The sequence below is a fragment of the Balaenoptera musculus genome, chromosome 12 (assembly GCF_009873245.2).
Source record: "Balaenoptera musculus isolate JJ_BM4_2016_0621 chromosome 12, mBalMus1.pri.v3, whole genome shotgun sequence".
Taxonomy (NCBI): Eukaryota; Metazoa; Chordata; class Mammalia; order Artiodactyla; family Balaenopteridae; genus Balaenoptera; species Balaenoptera musculus.
In genome coordinates, this window is record NC_045796.1 from 12062357 (window position 1) to 12086781 (window position 24425).

The following is a 24425-nucleotide window of genomic DNA, read 5'->3' on the forward strand; positions in this document are numbered from 1 at the left end:
ACAGAGTAAATATTTGATGAGGAATGAATACCTGGACCCAATATGGACGCTTCAACTCATTTAATTTAACAAATATTTACCGGTGGTAAACTAGGCACCAGAATAAATTTAAGGCACAGAATCTTCTCAGCTTATTGTCCCTCCTCTGTCTTCCCATGGGACACTGAACTGTGACCGTGTAGCCCTGGGCTTGCTTGTGTTGAGTGGGCGGGAAGAGCCACAGTCTTCATTTCAAACACTGGTACTAAAGAGCAGTGTGATGATAAACCAAGTACAAACATCATCTGTTCAGACTAGAGCCCCAAGTCACAAGACAACATCTGACTATTCCATCAAGACCTTATCCTTTTTATCATGGAAAGGAAGCCATGTAACAGAATTCTGAGGTTCAGAGTGTAGTGTGAATGCTTAAAATCAGGAATGAAAGTAAACACACATATGCACACGCACACGCATGCACACACACAGGTCCCAGCCCTCCCTTGGCATTGCCAAGGTGGATACCTTCATCCTATTTGCTGGCCTGGTTTCTGCTCTGAGTGTATACAGTTGTCTGGCCTATCGACCAACCTTCCTCTTCACAAACCAGCTCTCATTTCAGCCAGTCCCCCAACAAGAGCTCGGGAAGTGTTTCTCAGCAGTCGTTATGCTTTCTTTCTTTTTGTTTTATTGAAGTAGAGTTGATTTACAATGTTGTGTTAGTTTCAGGTGTACAGCAAAGTGATTCAGTTATACATATATACATATATCTTTTTTTCAGATTCTTTCCCCTTAGAGATAATTACAAAATATTGTGTACAGTTCCCTGTGCTATACAGTAGGTCCTTGTCGGTTATCTATTTTATATACAGTAGTGTGTACATGTCAATCCCAACCTCCTAATTTATCCCTCCCCCACTTTCCCCTTTGGTAACCATATGTTTGTTTTCTATGCCTGTGGGTCTATTTCTGTTTTGTATATAAGTTCATTTGTATCTTTTTCTTAGGGTTCCACCTAATATCGTATGATATTTGGCATGCTTTCGTCTCCAGGGTGCATCTTCAGCGCAAGGCCTGACATGATCTGGCCCCAGACCTCTCTGGGCACCCCTGCCCCACCTCCTGCTCCCTCGCTCACTCAGCCATTCTTCCAGCCTCTTGCTTCCCTCCCACACCCAGCACGCTCTCCTCAGTGCCTTTGCCACTGCAGCTCCTTCTCCCTGGCACCCTCTTCCCCCGGTCTCTGCTTGGCTGCCCTCTCACTGCCCCCAGGTCCCTGCTCTAATGTCTCCTATTGAGGCCTTCCCTTCCCATTTCCTGTGATCCAGCAACCCCGACAGACACTCCATACTCGTCGTGGTCACCGTGCCCCGTGCCTTACTCTCTTCCTCTCCAACTGACACACTAAATAGCTGGTTGTTTATTTGTTTACCATTTATCTCCCCACATGAGAATGGGGACTTTATCTCTTTGGTTCACTTTGTTGTCCCCAGTGCACAGAACAGGCCCTAACTCTCAGCTGGCACTCAATAAATATTTACCGAGTGAATAAAAATGAGTCGTTGTACACAGTGCAGCTTCCCTTCATTTGTTAACTTTGTTTGACCTCTGCCTTTACATATGTGTAGGCATACGAAACCCCCCAAAACCTAGAATTTGTTTAAATCTTCAACACATGACAAATCAGAATTTTATTGAACTTCCTTCGATGATTTTACCTCTCCACATTGTTTTAATTTTGGATTAAACGAAACAATTTAGGGAGAGTACCATAATTTTTCACTGCTTTGCACCCAGAAAGGATTTAATCCAGTCCCAGGAACCTGTGAGACAAGCAGTGACTGAGGACCCCAAGAGGAGATGCAAAGCTTAGTGAAGAGCTGGGAAACTCTTCCTCTGAACTCAGGGAAAAGGACAATGCAAGCTCTTTTAAAAGACTTCGCATTAACAGATACACACTACTGTATATAAAAGAGACAAACAAAAAGGACACACTGTATAGCACAGGGAACTGTATTCAATACCTTATAATAACCTATAATGGAAAAGAATCTGAAAAAGAATAGATATATATGTATGAAAAAAATAGATATATATGTGTGTATCACTGAATCACTTTGCTGTGCACCTGAAACAATGTAAATCAACTATACTTCAATAAAAATAAATAAATAAGATAAAAGACTTCACCTTCTGAAGTAAAATGGAGGAATTTCTCAGAGTCCGTGTTAGAGTTTTTAGCAGTTTAATCTACTGCCCAGAGCCAAGGGTTCCAGCGTCCGACAGCCTAGGTTCAAAGCCCAATTTTGCATGGGATCTTGGAGGATGTATGTAACATCTGCCTCAGTTTCCTCATCTGTAAGATGAAGATGAAAATAATAGTACATAAGTTCTGTTTAGGATTAAATATGACAGTCCATATGAAGCCCTTAGCATAATGCGTAGTAAAAAAAAGAAAAAAGTTAGCTACTATTGTTATTGGCAAAATAAGAAAGGTCATCTACCACAGAGGCGACAGTGAAAGTGCTGATGACACGGGAAGGACAACGTGGATGAATAAAGTTCATGGGTTCAGAGAGACAAGATGGGAGGTTGATGAGGAGGTGGGTGGGTGGTGCTGCTGACGGGAGCAGCAAGGGCCAGGTGATGTGGCTGCTGGAAAGGGGACTCACTTCTAAGCTGCTTTATTAGAAACTGTATCCACATCAGACAGGAAGTAACTGAGTGAACTTGACAAACGAGAATTTGTGCAAAGGAAGCCAATTCAACATTGTGAGAGATGGAGATATTTTGGTACAAAAAAGAACAATTGGGGTGGCATGATAGCTAGATCAACTAGTTTAAGAGTTGAGAGGCAGAAAAGGGAAAACACGTGGTTTGTTTCTCAGGAAGGCAAAAGGCATGAGTTGTCAGAAGACAGATCCCAGTGAGACACGAGGAAAAACTGTCTAATACTTAGCCCTCCCTGCCCCTGTATGGAACAAGGGGCCCTACAATTCCACGTGGGAAAGTGATGAGTGATCAGGGATGTGAAAGGAGGGAATCTGTATGAACCAGGAGGCAGGACTCAATATTTCCTCCTGCTGCTTCCAGCTTAGATTCTCAATTTTAATTACGTAGAAATTTGTTTATTATGCATTTCTATGAATTATATGACACAATTCTTCTTTGGGTTTAATTGTTATCTTTTAGAATCAGTGTCAAATAAATCCCAAATACAACTAATTATAAAAACAATTAACAATAAGATATTTTAATCGTGGACCATTTCATATTTTTTCTCTGTCTCTCAATTCCCCTTATCTAATTATTTATAAAAGAATCTACCGTGGGCTGAGATACTAACCCTTTCTGATTAATGACCTTTTATTTTTATTCTTCTATTTCCATATATCAATATGTAATAAAGCCTTATTAATTAAGATTAACTTGAGGAGAGTTAATTTGAATTGTTAGGAGGTCTGGCATATGGAATATTTTAAAATAAACCCAATTGAACTTTCATGAACACATAGTAAGCCCAAAAGGGGCAACCTCGGGTGCCTTCAACAGACGCTCCTTAGGGAATGGTTATGAATAACTTAGAAGCTTCTTAATTAGCATATCTTTGTTCATATGTAAATGTGTGCTTTTGGAATAGTTGAGGTTATTTAATACATTCCGTTGACTGAAATATTTTAAACATTCCCTTTACAGTTTATTCAATAAATTGTTATTGAACAACTCCATGTAAGGTGCTGGGATGCAGTGGTGGGCAAAGACAGACATGGTCCCTCCCTCTGCAGACCTGAGAGGCTAGTGACCAAACAGACACAAATTAAGTCATGTCATGCACACACACACACACACACACACACACACACACACACACCCCACCCAAAACAACTATAAAATTACAACTGTGATAAGGACTACAGAGGAGAGGTGCATGGTGTTATAAATTATCTAACAGGGGATTTAACCTAGTCTAAGAAATCTATGAAGACTTCCCCAGGGAAATGATAATTGGGATAAGACCTAATGGAAGGGTAACTATGAACCAAATAAGAGGATAGGAGAGAACTTAGGGCAGAGCGTTCCAAGTGATTAGTTGGATTGTCACGTGCAAAGGCCCCTTAGCCAAACAGGGTCCTGTGTACGTTAAGAAACAAAAGAAAAGCCAGTGTGGAGAACTGGCCATGAGAGATGGAGCAGAATCCGGGGTCAGTCCATTTAGGACCAAGTTAAAGACAATTGCACTTATTCAATGAATATGCATCATCCTTATAAAGAAAAATTTGCTAAGCAAAGACAAAACATCAGTGCAGCCCCCGGCCTAATTATCACAGATTTTTGAGTTCGCATAATCTAAAATAATGAGTTTTAGAAATTCCACACAACTGACAAATTATTCCAAAATTATGTTTATTCCAAATGAATGGCTTCCATTAGACTAAAATTATATAAACATACAAAGAGGTGGGAACGGGGAGAATTGTATTAGCAAAAGGACAGATAAGCCTTCTAAGCCACCTTGATGATTCTGTTTTTTCCCTCTGAGGGCAGATGGGGAAAAAAAAGGAAAAGAAAAGGCATCTTCTACCAATCTTCATGATGCTTGAAGGCAAAACAAACTCTTGAGAACTGTGCCATAAGGCCGGCCACCATATCCCTACACTATGTGTGTCCAAATAGGGCATTCTCAAGCACAGAGCCAACTTCCCTGCACACATTTGCTAACACATCCCATACAAAGCACTGGTCTAGGACGGCTTTGTTTTCAAGAGCGGAGTGTTCTGAATGTCAACGGCACACTTTGTGATTGCAGGCTGGCGGTGGACGGGCCGTTCGGAGCTGCACTGACAGATGTGTTTCACTATCCAGTGAGCATGTGCATTGCCACGGGAATAGGGGTCACTCCCTTTGCCGCTCTTCTGAAATCTATCTGGTACCAATGTTGTGAGTCACAAACCCAGTGGAAGCTGTGCAAGGTATGGAAGATATCACCAGCTTACCCTTCCATGAATTCAAAGGTTCCACATCCTTCTATCTGTCATCTGCCGATTCCTGGGGAGGGTTTTAATTAACTATGAGGGATAAACTCAAGGATCCTTAACTATACTTATGTTCTTAAAAATCTCCATTCAGTATTACATTTATGAGAAGGGTTATGTCTAATCTTGTTAAAGATGACAAGACATAAATTTTATTGCTTCATTGCCATGACAGGACATGTAATTGCTCATGTCAGTAAAATATGGACAGGCTGCAAATGGCTATGTGACCGGGCTGCAGTGAGTACTATTAACAGGCAGCCTTAGACCCGAGCTTGATACTGTGCTTGCAAGTGTACGATTCAATATCTTCATCTCGTGGACTCGGGGTCTTAATTGAGAAGCAAAAATGCCACAGTTGGGATTCATTTGTCTGCTTGCCTGGTGTTGACATCCAGCTCCAAATCTCCTTTTTGTCATTTCTTGTATGTTCTCTGACTAGCTGCCTCCATGGTTCCCTTGCTCCCTTTGTGCATCCCATGTTTGAACCCTCTTAAGATAGCAGCAGACACTAGAGCAGCAGGAGAAAGGGAGCCATGCTAACACTAAATGGTGTCAACTCAGGAGGGCCAAGGACGTCAGGCCAACTTGGTTCTGGTCCTGGTTCTGCCACTTCTCTGATTGACACTTTGGCTGCAGTTTCCTCGTCTATCCCAGGAAGATGCTTGATTAGGTCAGCATGTCTATGGGACGTTAGTCATATGAGAGGGTCCACTAAAGAGAATTGTGTAGTGAAATGATTTCAGAAGTGCTGTCACAAATCCCCCTTTAGAAGATTCACATCTTCTACTAGCCTATTAAATAAGTTCTGCAGAAAAGAACCTCATTCAGTTTCATTTCACCCACCCTTCCCAAGCATATTTAGCCATGGAAACTTTCTTCATCTATCATTCTTTAAGAAATGGCACTTTGTGAAGCACTGGAGCAAGGCCAGAAGGGAAGATCTCTACAGGTGGGGCTTTCTCAGCCAAGAAATTAGCGTAAAATTAGCTATCACTTCATGAGTTTCCAAGTGACAGGCGCTTGACATATGTTTTTTCATTTTATTTTTATAATCTTCCCAACAACCTTAGAAAGTAGATAGCACAAGCTCTGTTTTCCAAATTAGGACTCTGAAGCTTTAGAGAGACTAAAGTCACTTCCCTGAAAATACACTGTTAATGAAAGGCAAAAATCAGGGTTCAAACTCAGGTGCATCTGGCTCTCTGGTTTGACGTAACCAACACATGGTAGACATGGCTTCCACCTACTGTCTTGTAGGAAGACTGTGGGATTCCTGGTCAGAGAATCTACCTCAGCCTGATTCCACCCTCCCTAGAAGCATCACCCTGAGTGCATCAGTTCACCTCTCGGAGCTAGGTTTCCTGATATACACGATGGGGAAATAAGGGTCCATATCCATCAGGGAGTTTTAGTACCAAATAAGACAAATAAATAGTGTAGAAACATTACTGTGTAAGTGTGTATGAGATTATATTAAATGTGCACTAATATATCTGCCAAAGATATAAATAGATTACTAGTACTACTACTAATACTAATAGCCTAGATTAATCAGTCATTAACTACCTAGAAGGCAGGGAGTTAGGCATTTCACACATACTATCTCACATCATCTTTACTTACCACTTACCCATTTTACAGATGAGAAAACTGAAGCTGGATCACAAAGCTAATAGGAATGATAGAATCATATCATTGAATTGTTACAATACCTCTTTCAGATAAGTAGTATCCTCAGATTACCAGTGAGGAAACAGAAGCACAGAAAGCTAGTAAATGTCAGAATGAGAGTTTGAATCCTGGTTCTTCTTAAGCTAAATCCCATCTTCTTTTCTTTATACTACAATAAGATTAACCAAGTGTTTTAGTCTGTTCGGGCTGCTATAACAAAATACCATAGATGGGGTGGTATACCATACATACAACAGAATGTATTTCTTACAGTTCTGGAGGCTGGGAAGTCCAAAGTCAATGCACCGGCATCAGACTTGGTATCTGATGAGAGCCCACTTCCTGCTTTATGGACGGTCATCTTCTAGCTCTAACTTCCCACTGCAAAAGAGGGCAAGTTTTTTGGACACTGATGGGCACTAATCCAATTCAAGAGGGCTCACCCTTATGACCTTATCACCTCCCAAACTCCCCACCTCCAAATACCATCACACTGGGGATTAGATTTCAATATGTGAATTTGGGGCAGGGGGCACAAACATTCAGTCTAGGGCACAAAGCAAGCAAAACAGACACTGTTTCTTACATTTGGACCCCACTGCAAAGCTTTATTATGGTTTATGTTGATTTCCCCATCTCTGTAAGCTCTTTCCTCTTGCTGTCTACCAAGTCAGACCCACTTATAGCAGCAGCTCATTGCTTCATGGTTCTCACTGTACAAAAGGTCACATTATGCTTCACATGGAGATGGTGATGGAATTGTGTGTCTCACTTTCATTCACTTATTCACTCAATGAGTATTTATGCAGCACCTACTATGTGCCAAGCCCCGCTCGTACTGACTGAAAAGCCTATCACTCTCCTCTCACCAGACTCACAATACCTGACCCTTCTCTCAACATCCATTACCCCTGTGCTGTTCTCCTTTTATATCATTTATCCTTCTTTTTTGTTTTAATGTTCACAAAGTACTTTATTTCCCTTAACAGATTCTGAGCTCCTTGAGCGTGGCTTTTCTCAGTATCTCCATTATTAGAGAGATATATATTTATATATGCACACACACTATAAATTTTGAATAAATCAATGAGTGAATAAGTGTCCACTTGGCCAAAAGAATTAACAAATGGCTTCTGCACAATTTTCTGTAAAATTCTAGGTTACTAAGATTAATTTTTTTTAAATTTAAACAAAAGACTATTAGTTCAGCAACTTTATAATTAAAATAATACATTCCAATTATTTTGTCACAAATAGGAAAATTCTTCTAAGAATCCACAAAATCTTAAAGTCCATATTGGAACCCACAGAATATTAATACCACCTTCTCTCTCACCATTTCATTGTTATTCCTGGACTGTTTATGGGTTTTCTCAAAGCTGTTTCAATGGGAGGGCTACGGAGTTACCACAAAAGTATAAAACAGGGGCTTTGATCTCTAGTCCAAAGAACAGAAATCATAGAATTGGAAATAAAACACAATGTTTTCATGACTTATAAAAATTGGGGGTAATATTGAGACAACCCTCAACTGAAAATAAAGGCAAGAGTTATAGTATATGGGAGAAAAGAAGCTAAAAGCGTGGAATCACAAAATTGAAGGGGCTTGACCTCCCAGTTTTGCATAGGGCAATACTTAGTGGGAAGTGATTTGTCCAAAGTCTCTACCTGGCTAGCCACTGAGTCAGGACAGGAGCCTGTGTTTCTGGTTTCAAAGCTCTTTTATGAAAGAAGTGAGGTTTCATGCTACAGAAAGTTCAGGCTGAAAATCACACTTGACATCCACTTCCTCAGAATCTGCATGCTTGAGAAAAAGCTTAGGAAACTTCTCTGTTTTAAAGCAATTCTGTGTTTATTTGAGTACAGCTACATTAGGCTTATGTAACTAATATTTGTCAGGGCCACCCGCATGCTTTTGAGATATAAATACTACTCCTTCCACTAAACTGTCAGCATCTCTATAATTTTTTAAGTGCGGGAGAGCAAAGCAGTACATTCTTATCTAACAGCATCTTCACAATTATAGATCTGGGCTATAGTCTTCAGAGTGTTCTTTTCTGCCACAAGGAAAGGGGAAAAAACAGCATAGAGGTTCAGAGCTGGAATTTTAAGCTTAAATAGTTAACTGCAATTGGTTGGGATTTTCTCCCTCCTGTGTAAAAGTTGGCATAAAGGCAGTTGTTTTTACAAACAAGGCTTATATTGCAAGTCTAGAGTAAAAAATTTGCACCAAAGTTTTCTTAGTTGTGACCACTGCAAACTACATCTCTTTATCCTTCTCCTCTGCCACATTATTCTAGAACACTTCTAAGTAAAATGCAAAAGGATATCCAATAGGACTCCTGCATCTTCTTTGGGGTCATATGTAGCACTTTCTGTTTGAAGCTGGCGTTTTTCAAATTTTTTCTAGCTATGTGTTATTATTAAAGATAGTGGGGAGGAGGGGCAGAGGAAGAGAGAGAAGTGGTTAGGAGGAGACTTCCCAAGAAGGCAAAATAACGATAAATATAATGATGCCCTGCTGTGAAGAAAATGGGAAAAAGTTGTAATCTATTAAAGGGATATTTCCAACCCAAGAGTAAGAGCCAAACTTCACTTAGTTGGAGGCAAATGAGAACACAGCGCTCTTTTGGGATGAAGGAAGGGGGTGTGAGCGGCTGGGACATCCCTGTGATACAGTACGGAGGAAGCTGAGGGTTAAAATGCCCCTTGGGGATGAATGTCCCCCCAACTCCTGCCTAACGGGGATGATTAATTCTACATCACACTCAATTTGTGAAAAGAGCTCTTGAAAAAAGTTAGGACAGTTTGCTTGTGCAAACTGTCAAAATGATGAATGGAAATAGGTGTGTACAAACCAGGAGGGGGGTGCAGATTGCTGACATAAATGTATTGGCCTCCACATTTTAGTTCTCCTAATATCACAGCCGTGCAGTCAGAACCGAGAGAACGGCCAGCTGGATGATTCGGTTCATTTTCTTAACTGCATATGTAATCTTCAGATGATAATAAAATAGATTCTAGAAAAACTGAGATAACCTAATTTCTTCATAAATTGTCTTCCTTCATCAGCTCAATAATACATAACCGTGATAATGAGTATTTGTAGTGTGTCCCGGGCAAAATGGCCTTTGGGTTCTTAACCTAATATAATAAACAGATAATTCAAATAAAAAGACAGCATGGGCCAGTGGGAACAAGGCAAAGAGGCCAAGAAAGGCAAAAATCCATACTCTCCTTAAATATATTAATAAAACAAAGGAGGGCCTGCTCTCTTTTCTAATGAATGAAAAATGCATTTAATTTAATCTGTTTTGAGAAATTATTTACTTTCACTTTCCCTCACCCTGGCGCTCTGGCTACTCCTGGAATTGATCATCTCTGGTAACCGCTGAGAGTGTCCTGATAAATTGAACCAGGGAACATGAGGCCAGCTTGCATCTCCAGGAGACACACGTGCTTCTCACCTTTCACTGGGCAGCCTCAAAAGACTCCAGTCCCCCAGGAGGTCTCCCCATTGCCCTGTGGGGAAGTGACCAGTATTAATATTTTTAATATCTTGGTTTATTAACCACACAAGCCATACATGACTACAGGGTCCTTGTAAAAGATTCAAATAAAATACGCAGTCAAAAATCTCAATCAGAACGGACTTGTGGTTGCTGGTGTGGGAGGCGGGGGCGGTGGCGAGGGATGGACTGGGAGTTTGGGGTCGGTAGATGCAAATTATTACATTTAGAACGGATAAACAACAAGGTCCTACTGTAGAGCACAGGGAACTATATTCAATATCCTCAGATAAAGCATAATGGAAAAGAATCTGAAAAAGAATGTATATATATATGTACAACTGAGTGAGTTTGCTGTACAGCAGAAATGAACACAACATTGTAAATCAACTGTACTTCAACTAAAAAAAAAAAAGAATGTGTAAGCATGGCTTTACAGAGAGGAAAGTGCACTGTTCTGGGGACTCTTGGGATGAAAGACATCAAGACTTCATTTAGCTGTGTTTTTTTTAAACCTCATTTCTGTTTAGAAATAAATTGATTTAGCAGTTTGAAAAAAAAAACTCCCTTTATTCACCTTCCTTCCCAAATTAACCACCACCACCACTTGGCCCTCCAGGGTTCTCACCTGAAAGGGTTGAGCGCATCTTATTCCATTCCTTTCCTGCACTTTTGTGTACACATACACACCTACATACATATGCAAGGTGTTATTTTATTTTTACATAAATAAGGATGTGGGGATGGGGAAGGAGGGAGAGAAAGAAAAGTGTGCAATTTGTGTTTTTGTTTTTCATTCTAACATGGCCTGGAACTCCTTCAAGTGTCACTGCCTATTTATTGACTTTATTTTATTTAGCGCCTTCAGTGAATTCTGTAGTATGACTATCTCACAATTGATTTTATCATTCTATTATTAATGAACATTCTGGTTGTCCAACAACTATAATTTGAACAAACTGAGGCACAATAAACTTTAGGCCCCAGTCAAAGGGCAAAGCAGCAGCATAGCCATGAAATAGTTAACATTAAGGATAATGGCTTTAAAAAAAAGTCTTAAGGACTAAGAGTGATTGACAAAGGCTGGTCTTAGTCTTACAATGGATAATGGGAAAAACAGTTTTATAATTTTATTTCTTTAAAACCAGATGTGGAAGCCACGTTAGGGAAGCTTCTCAAAAGTAGTTGCTTCAAAATCTGTTTGCTATTGTCTTCACCCACAATGACCTTGGTAACAGCAACCACAAAATAAAAACCAGGACAATAATAGTTACCATTTATTGAGGAGGTATTATGTTTTCTAAATATCAGTCTCAGTCTTTATCTTTTCAAAGAGAAAAGTTCTCTTTTTGGAAAATAGTCATGATTCCCTCCATGGAAAGTCACCATCACCCTCCCTGACTGAAGCATCTATCAGTTCTGTTACATTGTATAGGGAGCGTGGAATCTTAGCTCAGGCTACTATAACAAAATACCAAGGCTGAGTGGCTTAAAACAACAAACATTTCTTATAGGTCTGGAGGCTGGAAGTCTGAAATCAGGGTGCCAGGATGATTGCGTTCTGGAGAGGACTCTTCCTGACTTGCAGATGGCTACCTTCTTGCTGTGTTCTCACATGACGAGAGAGGGAGCTCTGGTCTCTTCCTCCTCCTATAAGGGCACTAATCCCATCATGGGGGCCCACCTTCATGACCTCATCTAAATCTAACCATCTCTTAAAGGCCCCATCTCCAAGTCATCACATTGGCGGTTAAGATTTCAACACACAAATTTAGGGGGGATGCATTCATACCATAACAGTGGGGAACATAGGATGCTGCCCAGGAGGAGGCAAGGCCACAGTGCAATCCCACTGGCCTCCTAGGGGGAGCTGTTGGTCAAGGTCAAGGTCAACCCTGGCACCCAACATGGATCTTAGGGTACCTTTCACTAGTGAATGGGTTCCTCTTTCAGAACTACATCTTTATGATCAATACTGAGGTTTCGAGACCGGTGCTAGAGATTTTGGTTTCACCTCCTGTCGATAACCACCATCTCTATAATTCAGGAGTGATGGTGGACACAGACCCCCAAGTAAGGCAAGTGTCCCCCTTTGCTCTCTAATATAAACATGTGGCGTTCATTCTGTAAGCTCCTCCAGATGACAGTGAGGTACTAGCAATATCTCAGCTAACATCTCAGAGCACTTACTGCATCTTTAGACTTTGAGCTAAATGCTTCCATGAAACCTATCCTTTCATCTTCAAAATAATCTCATGGATTATTGTTCTGTGTTTTTGTTTTTGTTTTGGGTTTTTTTTTTTTTTGCCATTTCAATGTGTGATAATCTAGACTCAGATTACATAACCTGCTCCCAGTTACACAGCTTGAAGGTGGTGAAGCCAGGAGACTAGGACAGGTTGCAGGACTCCAGGCTCACAATGTTTAACTACTATGTTATATTACACCTTCAACCTGCACCCTCATGTGCAATTTCCTTCCTTAGAAAGGAAAAAGCCCCTTGGGTGCTCTGGGTGATAGATAGATAGATAGATAGATAGGTAATTTTTGTCCCCATTCCATCCTCAGGAAATTGATTTTGGGTCTAAAGAAATGCAGGTTGTATTTGAGGATGTGTCCTCCTCTGTGTTTGTGGGTACCAATCCAGGCCATGGCATGGGAACCTCTGATGGAAGAGTCTGGCGCTCTGGTAGTAAAATAGATAAGTAGCTTTTCTTATTTCATTTCCTGGGATTGTTTATCCAAAAATAGCATGGGGACATTTCCTACTGGGCCCAGATGACCTGGTCCACACTCTCTTAAAGAGAAGCCCAGGCTGTGGGAAAGGTGGGGATGAGCTGGAGCTGAGACCCAGGCCCCCCTCCAGATTGGCCATGGCCGAGTTTATCTGGTGGTTCATGGTAGCAATGATGTGACAGCGAAGGCCTGTGACAGGCCACATGCATACAGTACTCCCTAACCCCATAACAACGTCCTGGAGTGGTGCCCTACAACATCTGGGGATCCATTAGATCCACAAAAATGTGTGGGCTGAGTCCTGTAAAAGAAAACTTCATTACTACAGAAGATCAGAACTTTTTCATCATTTTACTGAGGATGACTTTCTGTGTAACAAAACCTTTTAAAGTTACCTGAGGTATTTTAGGCCTCTGTTATCCACTATAGAATTCTGAAAACCATGCTTTATACAGGTAACCGATTTTAGGGTGGTTTTATTTTTGGAGACTGAGGCGGGGTGAGAGTTGGGAAGCACAGATCACAGACGTGTAGCCTATTGTTTGGGACGTTTGTTCTACCATTGACCAGACCCTTCCTACTGGAGGAAACACAGAGGTGGGAAGCCTCTGTCCCTTCACAGTGAGCGTCCCTCACTATTAGAAAGATGAAAGGGAGTCAAAGTAAATGTGCTTTTTCCTCTCTTCAAAGTCCGTTTTCTTCTTTTTCTGCCCGAAGCACTTCACCGGAGCCCATTCAGTGCCCCTCCATTGCCTCTTGCACCAAAGCTGCCCAGTGTCACCTGTAAGTCAGTTACAGAGGGAAAAGCACACAAAGCCATTACAAGGAAGCAGAATGTATAAAAGGCTCGGCGAACCCTCAGAACACTGACACACAGCTAAGCCACAGGAAAGTAAGGACAGGAATGATTTCTGTTCGAAAGAATAAGGGTCAGTAAGTGGAGGAAGCTAAGATGTGATTGTTTTTTCAAGTAAGGGTGATTGGGACTGGATTGGAAATTGACAGGTTTTTTTAAAAACACGATTTTTTGGTTTGTTGTTTCAGATGAATGTATTTTTAGCATGTTTCTTAAAGAGTGAAAATAATAGAAAAGAAGTCAATGATGTTTGTTTTATACCAAATGCACCATTAATATTCTTAGATCAAACAAGCTACTAGGGGCAGGAAGTGGGGGGAGGAGCATAGGTGAGAAGGGCATTAAATTCAGTTAGTTGGTTTTTATTTCCACAGGGAGCAAAGCGAGTTAAAGGCAGGGCTAAGTGTTTGAAAGAGTAATTTAAATGAGGCACTATACAAGGTGGAAAGAAAGAGGATAGCAGTATTCATCACCTACATAGGATATAAAGTCAGCCTCTGGCCTCCATTCTTCCTTCCTTCCCCTACCCCTCCCCGATTCACCGCCCAGTCTATAAAAATGCTGCCAGAATGGTCGGCCCGGGATCCTTCCTCAGATGACGTCATTCCCCTGCTGGGCACCCTGCAGTGTCTCCCCACCTCACTCAGAGTAAAAGTCAGGGTGGCCTCACAGCCCCCGTCTGCACCTCCCCGCCTTCCCCTCAGACCTCACCTCTCGCTGCCGACCACCCCCGAGTCCCCTCCACCAGCTCCTGGCTCCTCTCTGACAGCTCCCACCCCGGGCCTCTCCCCTAACCATTCAACTCTCTCCACGTCTTGGATTCAATGTCCTCTTTCCTGGTCCATTTGACTCAATATTGCAGGACTTTGCAGCCTGCCTTTTTTTTTTTTTTTTTTTTTTTTTCAGAGTACCAATCACCCTCTGACATAGTCTATATTTTAGTTGTTAATTTATCATCTTTCTTCTCCCTCTAAAACGCAGACGCCATGAAGACAGGGAATTTTTGTCTCCTTTGTTTGCTCTTCTAGTTCCAGAGCTGAAAACAGTCTTGACACAGAGTGAGCATTCAGTATGTTCAGTACATTCAATTCAATTCTGTGAATCAACAAGGCTGAACACGATCATCAGGAGGGAACCACTGACTCCGTTTTACAGCTGAGAAAAAGCTCCTTTCGGGGTAGGGGAGCTAAGATACCTAGGGATTATTATTAGTCCTGAGATTAATATTCCAAGAACCCTTCCGAGCAGCAACTGTCCAACAAATATGTAGGCTCTAAGCTTTTGTTCTTCTTGAGTATTAATTTCATAAATTCCTGCACAAACCTGGAGAGAATAGGCAAGATACTTAGCCTTGAAACACGATCTGTGATTTCTTTTTCCTCATGAATATGATCTGTTAATTAAATCTCGCCTGTAAATTTCATTATATGATGATGGTGAGCTTGCAGCCTGGCTGGGGAGGAGACGGTGAGAACACTGGCTATTGGAGACGATATTTCCTGGTGGAGATCAAGGTCGGCCCCCTCCTCTATCCTGTTAACCAGCCTCTCTTTTGGGAGGGGGTGCGGGAAAGAGCAGGGGGCAGTAGGGTGTAGGAGTGTGAGAAAAACAGGAGAATTAATAGACCTATCTCCCGTGGTTTCTTCTAGATACAGTTATCTGAAACTGAAAGCACAAAACCTAAGCCTTTATTTTAGCAAACCCAAACTACTTCTCATCACATGCCATTTGCTAAACACAGAGAGTTAAAAAACAAAAGAAAAGAAAGAAAAAAGAAATGTTCCTCAATGTAATTTCATTATAGCAGTTGACACACAACCTCTGCCACCACCCACCAGCTTCCTTGGACACTGATATGTCTAGCTGATGGGAAACTTCTGGCCTGTGTGGCTTGATTCTGCAGTTACCATAATCTCCACCCTCCGGAGGTCATGGCTGGTGAAGTGGATTAGTGAACAAGCCTTTGAGTCTCTGGAGAAGGTTCAAATCCAGAGCTTAGGTCATAAGTGAAGATGAAGGGCGTTGGTCTAACAGTTTATCCCCCTTTGGGAAGAGTGAAAGGCACAGCTAGTTATGATTATTAACCTCATTCAGAAGAAGCACAGCCAGGAATGGGGTAAATTGATCCTCATCCAGAGAAACTGGCAACAGCCCACAGGCTCCTGACTCTGAATTCATTCTGGGCCTTTTCAAACACAATGTGAATTTTTTCAAAAGAAATCACAGTGTGACTATTTGTTCACTGGCAGAGAGAAGCGTGTTATTTTGCAGAAGTGCCCATTTGGGCTCAAATAATTTAATGGAGATAAAGTAGTCTGCGATTATCAGCACATTATGAAAAGAGGGACAGATCTGTTTTCTTGCCTTCTCTCTTGACAGGTGTATTTCTACTGGATTTGCCGAGATCCAGGAGCCTTTGAGTGGTTTGCCGATCTCTTACTCTCGCTGGAAACAAGGATGAGTGAGCAAGGGAAAACTCACTTCCTGAGTTATCATATATTTCTTACTGGCTGGGATGAAAATCAGGTATAGATAAGACTTTGAGAATGAGCAATATTGTCTAACTTGTCTCATGATAGAGCAAAGAGAAGAGGAATAATTTCAATAATGAGCTACACAGTTATCTAGCAGCATGAAAGTATTATTTTTATGTTCTTTAAAAGAAAAAGAGAATAAAATAAAACCAGATAAGAAAGAGCTATTCAAATGGTAGCAATAAAAGCTACAGTTAATTTGCTGAGGAATAGAAAAGAAGATTGGAAAAAAGAGGTTGGTTAAAGGAAGAAAACCCCAAGTTTGGAAATCCAAGAAAAATTATGTCATTAAAAGTTGCATTTGGGGCTTCCCTGGTGGCGCAGTGGTTGAGAATCCGCCTGCCAATGCAGGGGACACGTGTTTGAGACCCGGTCCGGGAAGATCCCACATGCCACGGAGCAACTAAGCCCGTGTGCCACAATTACTGAGCCTGTGCTCTAGAGCCTGTGAGCCACAACTACTGAGCCTGTGTGCCACAGCTACTGAGTCCGCGTGCCTAGAGCCCGTGCTCCGCAACAAGAGAAGCCACCACAATGAGAAGCCCGCACACTGCAATGAAGAGTAACCCCCGCTCACTGCAGCTGAGAAAGCCCACACCCTGCAATGAAGACCCAATGCAGCCAAAAATAAAAAATAAATAAAATAAATAAATATTTTTAAAAGCTGCATTTGAAATTTAGTAACATCAAGCAAACATTATGGATTGGCTATATTATCTCGTTGAGCTCCGAATTGGTTCTAATTCTATGTTTTGAGCTGTTCAGAGTTAAACAGAAAAAACTGACAGGTGTTGACATTCAGCATTTTGTATTGTAAACCATGTGAGTTCCTACAGAAAATAATTATTATGAATACATGATTTATCTAGAGATTTATTTTTCTTAAGGCATTCTTAGAAATTGTGTGCATGTATGTTTATTCACCTAAGATCAAAATGATCTTCTGTCGGGGCAGGTGTTCTGCTGTGTCCATTAATATGTATTAATGACATATTAAGGTTGAGTTTACCAAAAATAATGCATATCAAAATATTGCACTATAGTACTATTTCAGTGTTGATAGTATTGAATGATAACTATTACATTTCCAATCTTTTCTAACTCCTCAAATATGGAAGCTAACAATGAAGTGATTACTAGATTATGACATTTATGTCCTAATCAGCACTTCTGTGACAGCTACTATAGATATTTAAGGAAAGTGTGTTTGAGCCAGAGATTTGCATTAGTTACTAAATTTACAAATGAATGCACTCCTGAGAGCCTCTCTCTCTCTCTCTCTCTCTCTCTCTCTCACACACACACACACACACACAAATTGGCCCTATAGAACATCACTGTAATTTGACTCTGTGCTTCTGCAAATGAATAAGACTTTGCTTGAAATTCAGTAGCTAAACAATTTTTTAGGGTCTTATTTGCAGTCAGCCTTACATATTTATTCCTCTGGGATACTCTGAAATAGAGGTTTCCTGGGAATTAGGCTCGAAACATCTTCATGAATTAAATAATGTTAATTATATTTTCCAAACAAATACTTTTTTCTTATTCAAATGGGATTTTTGACTAATGATCCACTTGGTGAAGTACAAACACAGCCTTTGTCTTGTGCTTTCTGGTCCTGTGCTGGCTCTTCTGCTTCTAAAGTGAATCGATCCCAAGTGTCCACCTAGGCAACCCCAGTCACTTGGAAGTTGCAAGACCGAGGCTCTGTTTGATTTTGTGACAACACAACTCTACCCCATCCCATCCCTGCCACTTCCAAAAGTACGCTGTAAGAGATACTTTTCTTCTGGATACGAGCAAATTAAAATAGACATGTTCTTAAATTTTTGCCATGACATGTTGGAAATTCTTGAGATGCTTAAATTTCAGGACAAAATAATTGGTACATGCTGTCAGTCAGGAATCAAGAGGCTGTTTTAGAAACAGCCAATTGCTAAACTGAATTCAACAACCTCAAAGTGGCAGAATGACAAGAACAGAAGGGACAGATGGAAAAGGGCAAATTATTATTATTATGAAGGGCAAATCAACAGGGTTTGGAGATTAATTGAACACTGGGCTGAGAAATATGGAGCAAATATAATTCCAAATGTTTGAACGTCAGTGATTGGTAGCTGGAAGGTACCACGGACGGAAGTGGGAAAAACTCTTTTTTCTACTGAATAATGCCCAAACGTCTTAGCAGATATTTCCAGGCCCCTCCTGACCTGACGGCAAAACCCACTTGTTCTATAGAATTCCCATCATTTTCCCCTGGCACCAGAGCCACCGAACAACACATGTTCTCCCATCACACCAAGGACTTTCTTGCTTCCATCTCCCCTCATACTGTTTCCTTTCCCTGACATGTCACTCAATGCCGTCTGTCCCTCCTGCTGCCTGCTGCATGGAATCATCCTTTCAAGACCAGTCCCCGCTAAGGCCTTCCCCAGTTCTCTTAGTCAAAATTACTTGGGGCTTCACCAGAGTAACATGCTTACTTCTCCAGAGCACTTCGCTTCTGTCTCTGGTAAAGAAGGGTGGTGGTCTGAATCAGGGCATAGAAATTGTGCACATGGTCCGCCTCTCCCTCCAATGGCCAGTGCCTCACAGAGCAGAGACCTTCTGTCTGTCTGTCTGTCTTTGTGCCACTCCATTCGTAGCCCTCTGCCTGCCTATGGAAATCACTTAACAGTTGTACGTGGAAGTAACTTGAAGTCACAAATTATTTGGAAAGTGAGATGATTCATTTTGAGCTATGATGGTCAATTTGAAGGAACAAAAAGAATTCTACATAAAAATATGTTTGGGGAGTTTGAGATGAGGAACTCTACTCGAGCAGGAAGATGAAGGCTTGGGAGAGAAAGTTTGAATTCATCTTTGTAGATGATGCTAATTGGATTGTGAAAATGGAAGCTCTCTGGGGAGTAGTGTTCCGAAAGAGATGCAGAGAGCTGATCTAGAGACTGGGAAGGCAGCTCCATATCAAGACAGGAGAATATGATAAGAAAACAACAACTACTGTTTCTTTCTTGAATCAGAGAGAATTAGAAGAAGTAGGACTTTGTAATGCAAATAGAATCAAGAAGAAGCAATGTTCAGCCACATGGTGGAGAAGCCAAGGAAAATAAGGCCTGAGTTGGTCATTAGATTTGGCACTTAGTCAAAAGGGAGTCAACTGTCTCTGCCTTCTTATTCTGCCCACTGCTGGAACCAGCTTCCTCTAGAGCACCAGTCCCTCCTACTGTTAAGCAAAAGGCTGTGGAGATGCCACACTGCCACTCTAACCTGGAGGCCAATACAACTCTGACCCTGAGTTCCAGTTCTGATAATGGGGCTTCCGCCAGTTTTCAAGGCTCTGTCCTCAACTACCACCTCCGTTCTTATCCCTGAACTCTTGTCTCATATTTCGTGCTTTGAAAAACTTGCCTAAGAAGGGGGTCCTGCCCCACTCTTGCCAGTTTTCCCTCTCTTGCCTGGAGTCCTCTTCCCAAATTCAGTTCCTGTAGTAGCCCTGCTACCTAGGCTCAGACTTGCCTGGTGCCAACTTCGTGCAGCCTGGATATCTGAGACTCCACCAAAGTCTGCCACCGTCTGCTGCCTGTTAGGGTGCAGCCTCCCGACCCCTGGCTGCTTTCCTAGACTGATGTGGAGGCCAGCCGGGGAAGCCAGTCTTGCAGCAGGATCATGGGGTAAGAGTTGGGCCCAGCAGGGCTGTTACCCATACTGGTCAAAGGATGTGAGCAAATGAAGCACCAGAGGGTAAAAACCCACGAGCTCAAGAGCTGTGGTGGGGTCTGAGCAGAGCAGACACATATCCCAGGAGGTAAGAAGCAAGAATCCTTCTTACCTACCAGAGTTGAGCATGGGCTGAAACAAATCATAGCAACTTGAAAAATCATCACTAGTCACGGCTATTCCCCAGGCTCTTATTTATCGACCACTTGATGTCTGGGTGTTTTTGTGTAATTTGAAGGCAAGCCGTTGGCCACAGAGCTCCAGCCATGCCCCTTGCTAGTTCTGGCCACCTTTCTGCCTGCCAGACTCAACATCCTCCCAGCACTTGAACCTGGACACAGACCGTTTCACCCCAGTAGGCAGATCTCACTGTAAAATCCAGCTTCACCCTGGGCATTTTCTATCACTGTAATCTGTCAGGGCCCTTCTCAAATCCCCAGGATTTACTGTGAAGTGAATGGGGACAGCTAGAGATTACTTTTTGAGAAATTTGGCAGAAAAAAAAAAAGGAAGTAGCTTAGTGCTTGCTTTCCTTTACCCCTTTTTACTGTGTTACTCTCATCCTTTCAAGAAAAATCTTCTTTCCAGGCTCACATTTCTGCACATCAACCAAATAGAAGGCACTTTGTTTTAATAGTGCCCAAGGTAGACTACAAAGAATTTCCTATAAAAAGTTGTGTATTAAATCTACAAATGAGCATAATTACTTCATCCTTCATTTATTAGAGGTTCCTTTTCTTTTTCCTCTAAATGTCATCTGATACCACAATTTTTACTTTAGGCCTTTCACATAGCTTTACACTGGGATGAAAATACTGACGTGATTACGGGATTAAGGCAGAAAACCTTCTATGGAAGACCGAACTGGAATCACGAGTTCCGGCAGGTAGCCTACAGTCACCCCAGGTAAGGCAGCTCTCTCTCCTCTGCCTGTTGGGAGCCTCTGTGGAGAGACAAAGGCTCCATTGCTGCTGGAATGGAAAGCTCTCGCACAAACCGGTTAATCTGCAGCAGTGGGCATCTCGTTTAGAGATAAAGCATCCACCTTAGAAAAGGTGGTCATGGGATATTTCAGGAACCACAAACCTCTGCTTGAGCAGATTACAACATCTGACAATTATCAATTCCATTGAAATTTTTCACACTGAAACCCAATCGAAGATGGTATTTCTTTTTTCTGAAGTTTTATTGAAGTATAGTTGATTTACAATGTTGTGTTAATTTCTGCTGTACAGCAAAGTGTCTCAGTTATACATATATGTATTCTTTTTCATGTTCTTTTCCATTATGGTTTATTGCAGGATATTGAACATAGTTCCCTGTGCTGTACAGCAGGACCTTGTTGTTTATCCATCCTATGTATAATAGTTTGCACCTGCTAATCCCGAACTCCCGGTCCTTCCCTCCCCCACCATCCCTCGCCCTTGGCAACCACACATCTGTTCTCTATGTCTGTGAGTCTGTTTCTGTTTCACAGATATGTTCATCTGTGTCGTATTTTAGATTCCATGTATAAGTGATATCGTATGGTATTTGTCTTTCTCTTTCTGACTTACTTCGCTTAGTATGATCACCTCCAGGTCCAGAAGATGGTATTTCTTTTTTTTTTTTATTTTAATTAATTTATTTATTTATTTTTGGCTGTGTTGGGTCTTCGTTGCTGCACGTGGGCTTTCTCTAGTTGCGGGTATTGGGGGCTACTGTTCGTTGCAGTGCGTGGGCTTCTCGTTGCAGTGGCTTCTCTTGTTGTGGAGCACGGGCTCTAGGCATGCGGGCTTCAGTAGTTGTGGCTTGTGGACTCTAGAGCGCAGGCTCAGTAGTTGTGGCTCGTGGGCTCTAGAGCACAGGCTCAGTAGTTGTGGTGCATGGGCTTAGTTGCTCCACAGCATGTGAGATCTTCCCGGACCAGGGATCAAACCCGTGTCCCCTGCACTGGCAGGCAGATTCTTAACCACTCTGCCACCAGGGAAGCCCAAGATGGTATTTCTTAAACTCCCTATGCCTTCAAGAAATCTTGGGTGAACACAGTTGACCTCTAATTACTCAACTGGAGAACTCACTTATGCCAAACTGTAAACTGTATCTAGCATATCTAGCAAAGCAGACAAAACTACTCTACAACCAAGCAGGGATATGGGGTGGTAGTAAGGACCCAGGAACTGGAGTCCTGGTGCCTGGGTGTAAATCCTACCTCTGCCGTTACCACCAATTCACCTTGAACAGGTTATTTAGCCTGGCACTGACTTAGTTCCCATCTCCTTAAACTGCAAATAATAAAACTGTTTACCGCCTAGGCTTCTGTGAGGATTAAATGTGAGAATACTTATAAGGAGCCTAAAACAGTGCTTTGAGTTCAGTAAATGTTAGCTGCTATCATTAGTATTATTATTTTAATTATTACTATTATTATTATCATTATATGTAGAGGAAGAAGAGCATTTGCTCTGGGACTATAAGGCAGGAGTAAAGGCTGATTCTAGAAGATTCTAGAAGATACTGGCTATGTGACCTTAGACAAGGCCTCACTGTAAAACATGAACGATTCTATGCATCCACAGTGTTATTTTCATATTTTAAAGATGCATAGTATGTTGAAGAGCTTCATAAAGGACCATGCACTAATATAAATAGTTATTGTTGTTATTATATATCGCCTAAATCAGTCTTTGTTTTGAACCCAATCATCTACAGATCTTGAAAGTAGCCTGTCCTAATATTGTCTTTGTTTAAAGAATAGTTTCCACATTTGAGGAAAGTCCTGGAGGGAGCAAGGGAGTGTGCCACGTGGACAACTGGAAAAGAGCAAAAGGGCAGCACGTGCCAAGGCCCTGAGGCAGGATACACTGTTTCTGGCATGATCCAAGAGACCAGTGAGGTTGTGGAACACAGCGGTTGAATGAAAGAGTAGCAGGAGAAGGCATTTAGGAGAGACAACTAGGGAACAGTACAGGTCATTTTATTTGGATTTTACTCTGAGAGGGGAAGCTACTTGAAGGATTGCGCAGAAGAGTGAAATAATTCATCCATTTTATGTTTAATTGGATCCCTCTGGCTGCTATAAGAGACGAGATTGTAAGGGGCCTTGGACGGAAATGGAGAGGCCAGTGAGGAGGTGGCCTGGATTTGGGGGGCCACGGTAGAGGTACTGAGAAGCCTTTGGATTCTGGATATTTTTTGAAGGTAGAGCCAGCATGACTTGCTAATGGGTTGCATGGGAAACATGGCCCAAGCTAGAATGGAGTTCCCACCAGCCGAGGTGAGGACAGCTGTAAGGAGTGGTTGGCAGGCATGGGATGTCAGGAGTCCAGTTTCTCAACATGTTTAGCTTTAACATGCCTGTTATACATCCAGGCAGGGATGTTGAGTAGGCAGATGTATATGAGTCAGGAGTTCACGGGAGAAGTTCAGGTTGGAGATACATGCTTGGGAGGTGTGAGCATATAAATTGTGTTTGGGGCCATGAAACTAGATGAGATGGAGAAAGAAGCAAATATAGATTGATGAGAGTTCCAAGGACCACAGTATTTGGAGGAGAGGGAATTATATTGTCTATTTGCAGGTTATGGAGTTCAATATATATTACTCATCACTATTTTATTAATCATGTTGTTTAGGTCTTCTGTAGAACCCATTTTCTATCCATTTTATCAGTATTGAACCAGTAACAGTAAAAAATATATATACTAAGGTATTTCTGACTAATTTCTCATTTCCTGTGATTTCCCTGTTGTCTTCACATCTTTCCCCCCAGTTCTGGCATTGATGCTTTGTGGCCTTCCTTCACAGAGGTTATTGCTTCATTAGACTTTTTGTAGTTCCCTAGCATTTTTCTGCTCTCTGGAATACTTTTCTGGTGAATATTATTCCTCTTCTGGTCAATTTGGATGCTGTTTTATACTTTTTCTTATATTCTCTTTGTGCCAGAACTATTCTACTTTTTTCAAAAAAATTAATTGTCATTGAATCTGTTAGACTTCCCTGGACCAGCTATTTGAAGGAGGTTTGGTGAGGAGGGAGGTATGCAGGAGAGGCCAGATGGCTGCCCAAGGTTCATAACCTATCCAATTCCAGTGGCTTCCTTTGTGTGAATTCACTCTGACCTAAACTGTCATGCTCTGTGAGGCCCCCAGCCAACCCTTCTGCACCCTATGCCCAGGCAGCCTTTGGGAGAAACCCTGGACCCAAAACAATGTTCACTGCGGAGGCCCTGAACCCCTGACCACACCATGCCAGTGTCAGCCCAGGGAAGAGACAGAAGGAGTGCTTGTGGGGACTTACTCCTGATCTTCAATTGTCCTGAGAATAAAAGACTTCCAATGGGAAAGGCCAAGAAAAGCTTAATCTTTGGCTTCAGGGTTAAGGAAAGGAGCGAGTGGGCCAG

At 41.8% G+C, this 24425-nt stretch overlaps 1 protein-coding gene across 1 annotated transcript in view; it reads left to right on the forward strand.

Moving 5' to 3' along the window:
* NOX3 (NADPH oxidase 3) overlaps positions 1-24425 on the forward strand; it is a 57884-nt gene that overhangs the window by 25749 nt on the left and 7710 nt on the right. Inside the window, exons 10-12 of the mRNA XM_036871936.1 lie at positions 4787-4949; positions 16167-16313; positions 20826-20950. Of these exons, the coding sequence (XP_036727831.1) occupies positions 4787-4949; positions 16167-16313; positions 20826-20950 (435 nt within the window). The remainder of the gene's footprint in view (positions 1-4786; positions 4950-16166; positions 16314-20825; positions 20951-24425) is intronic.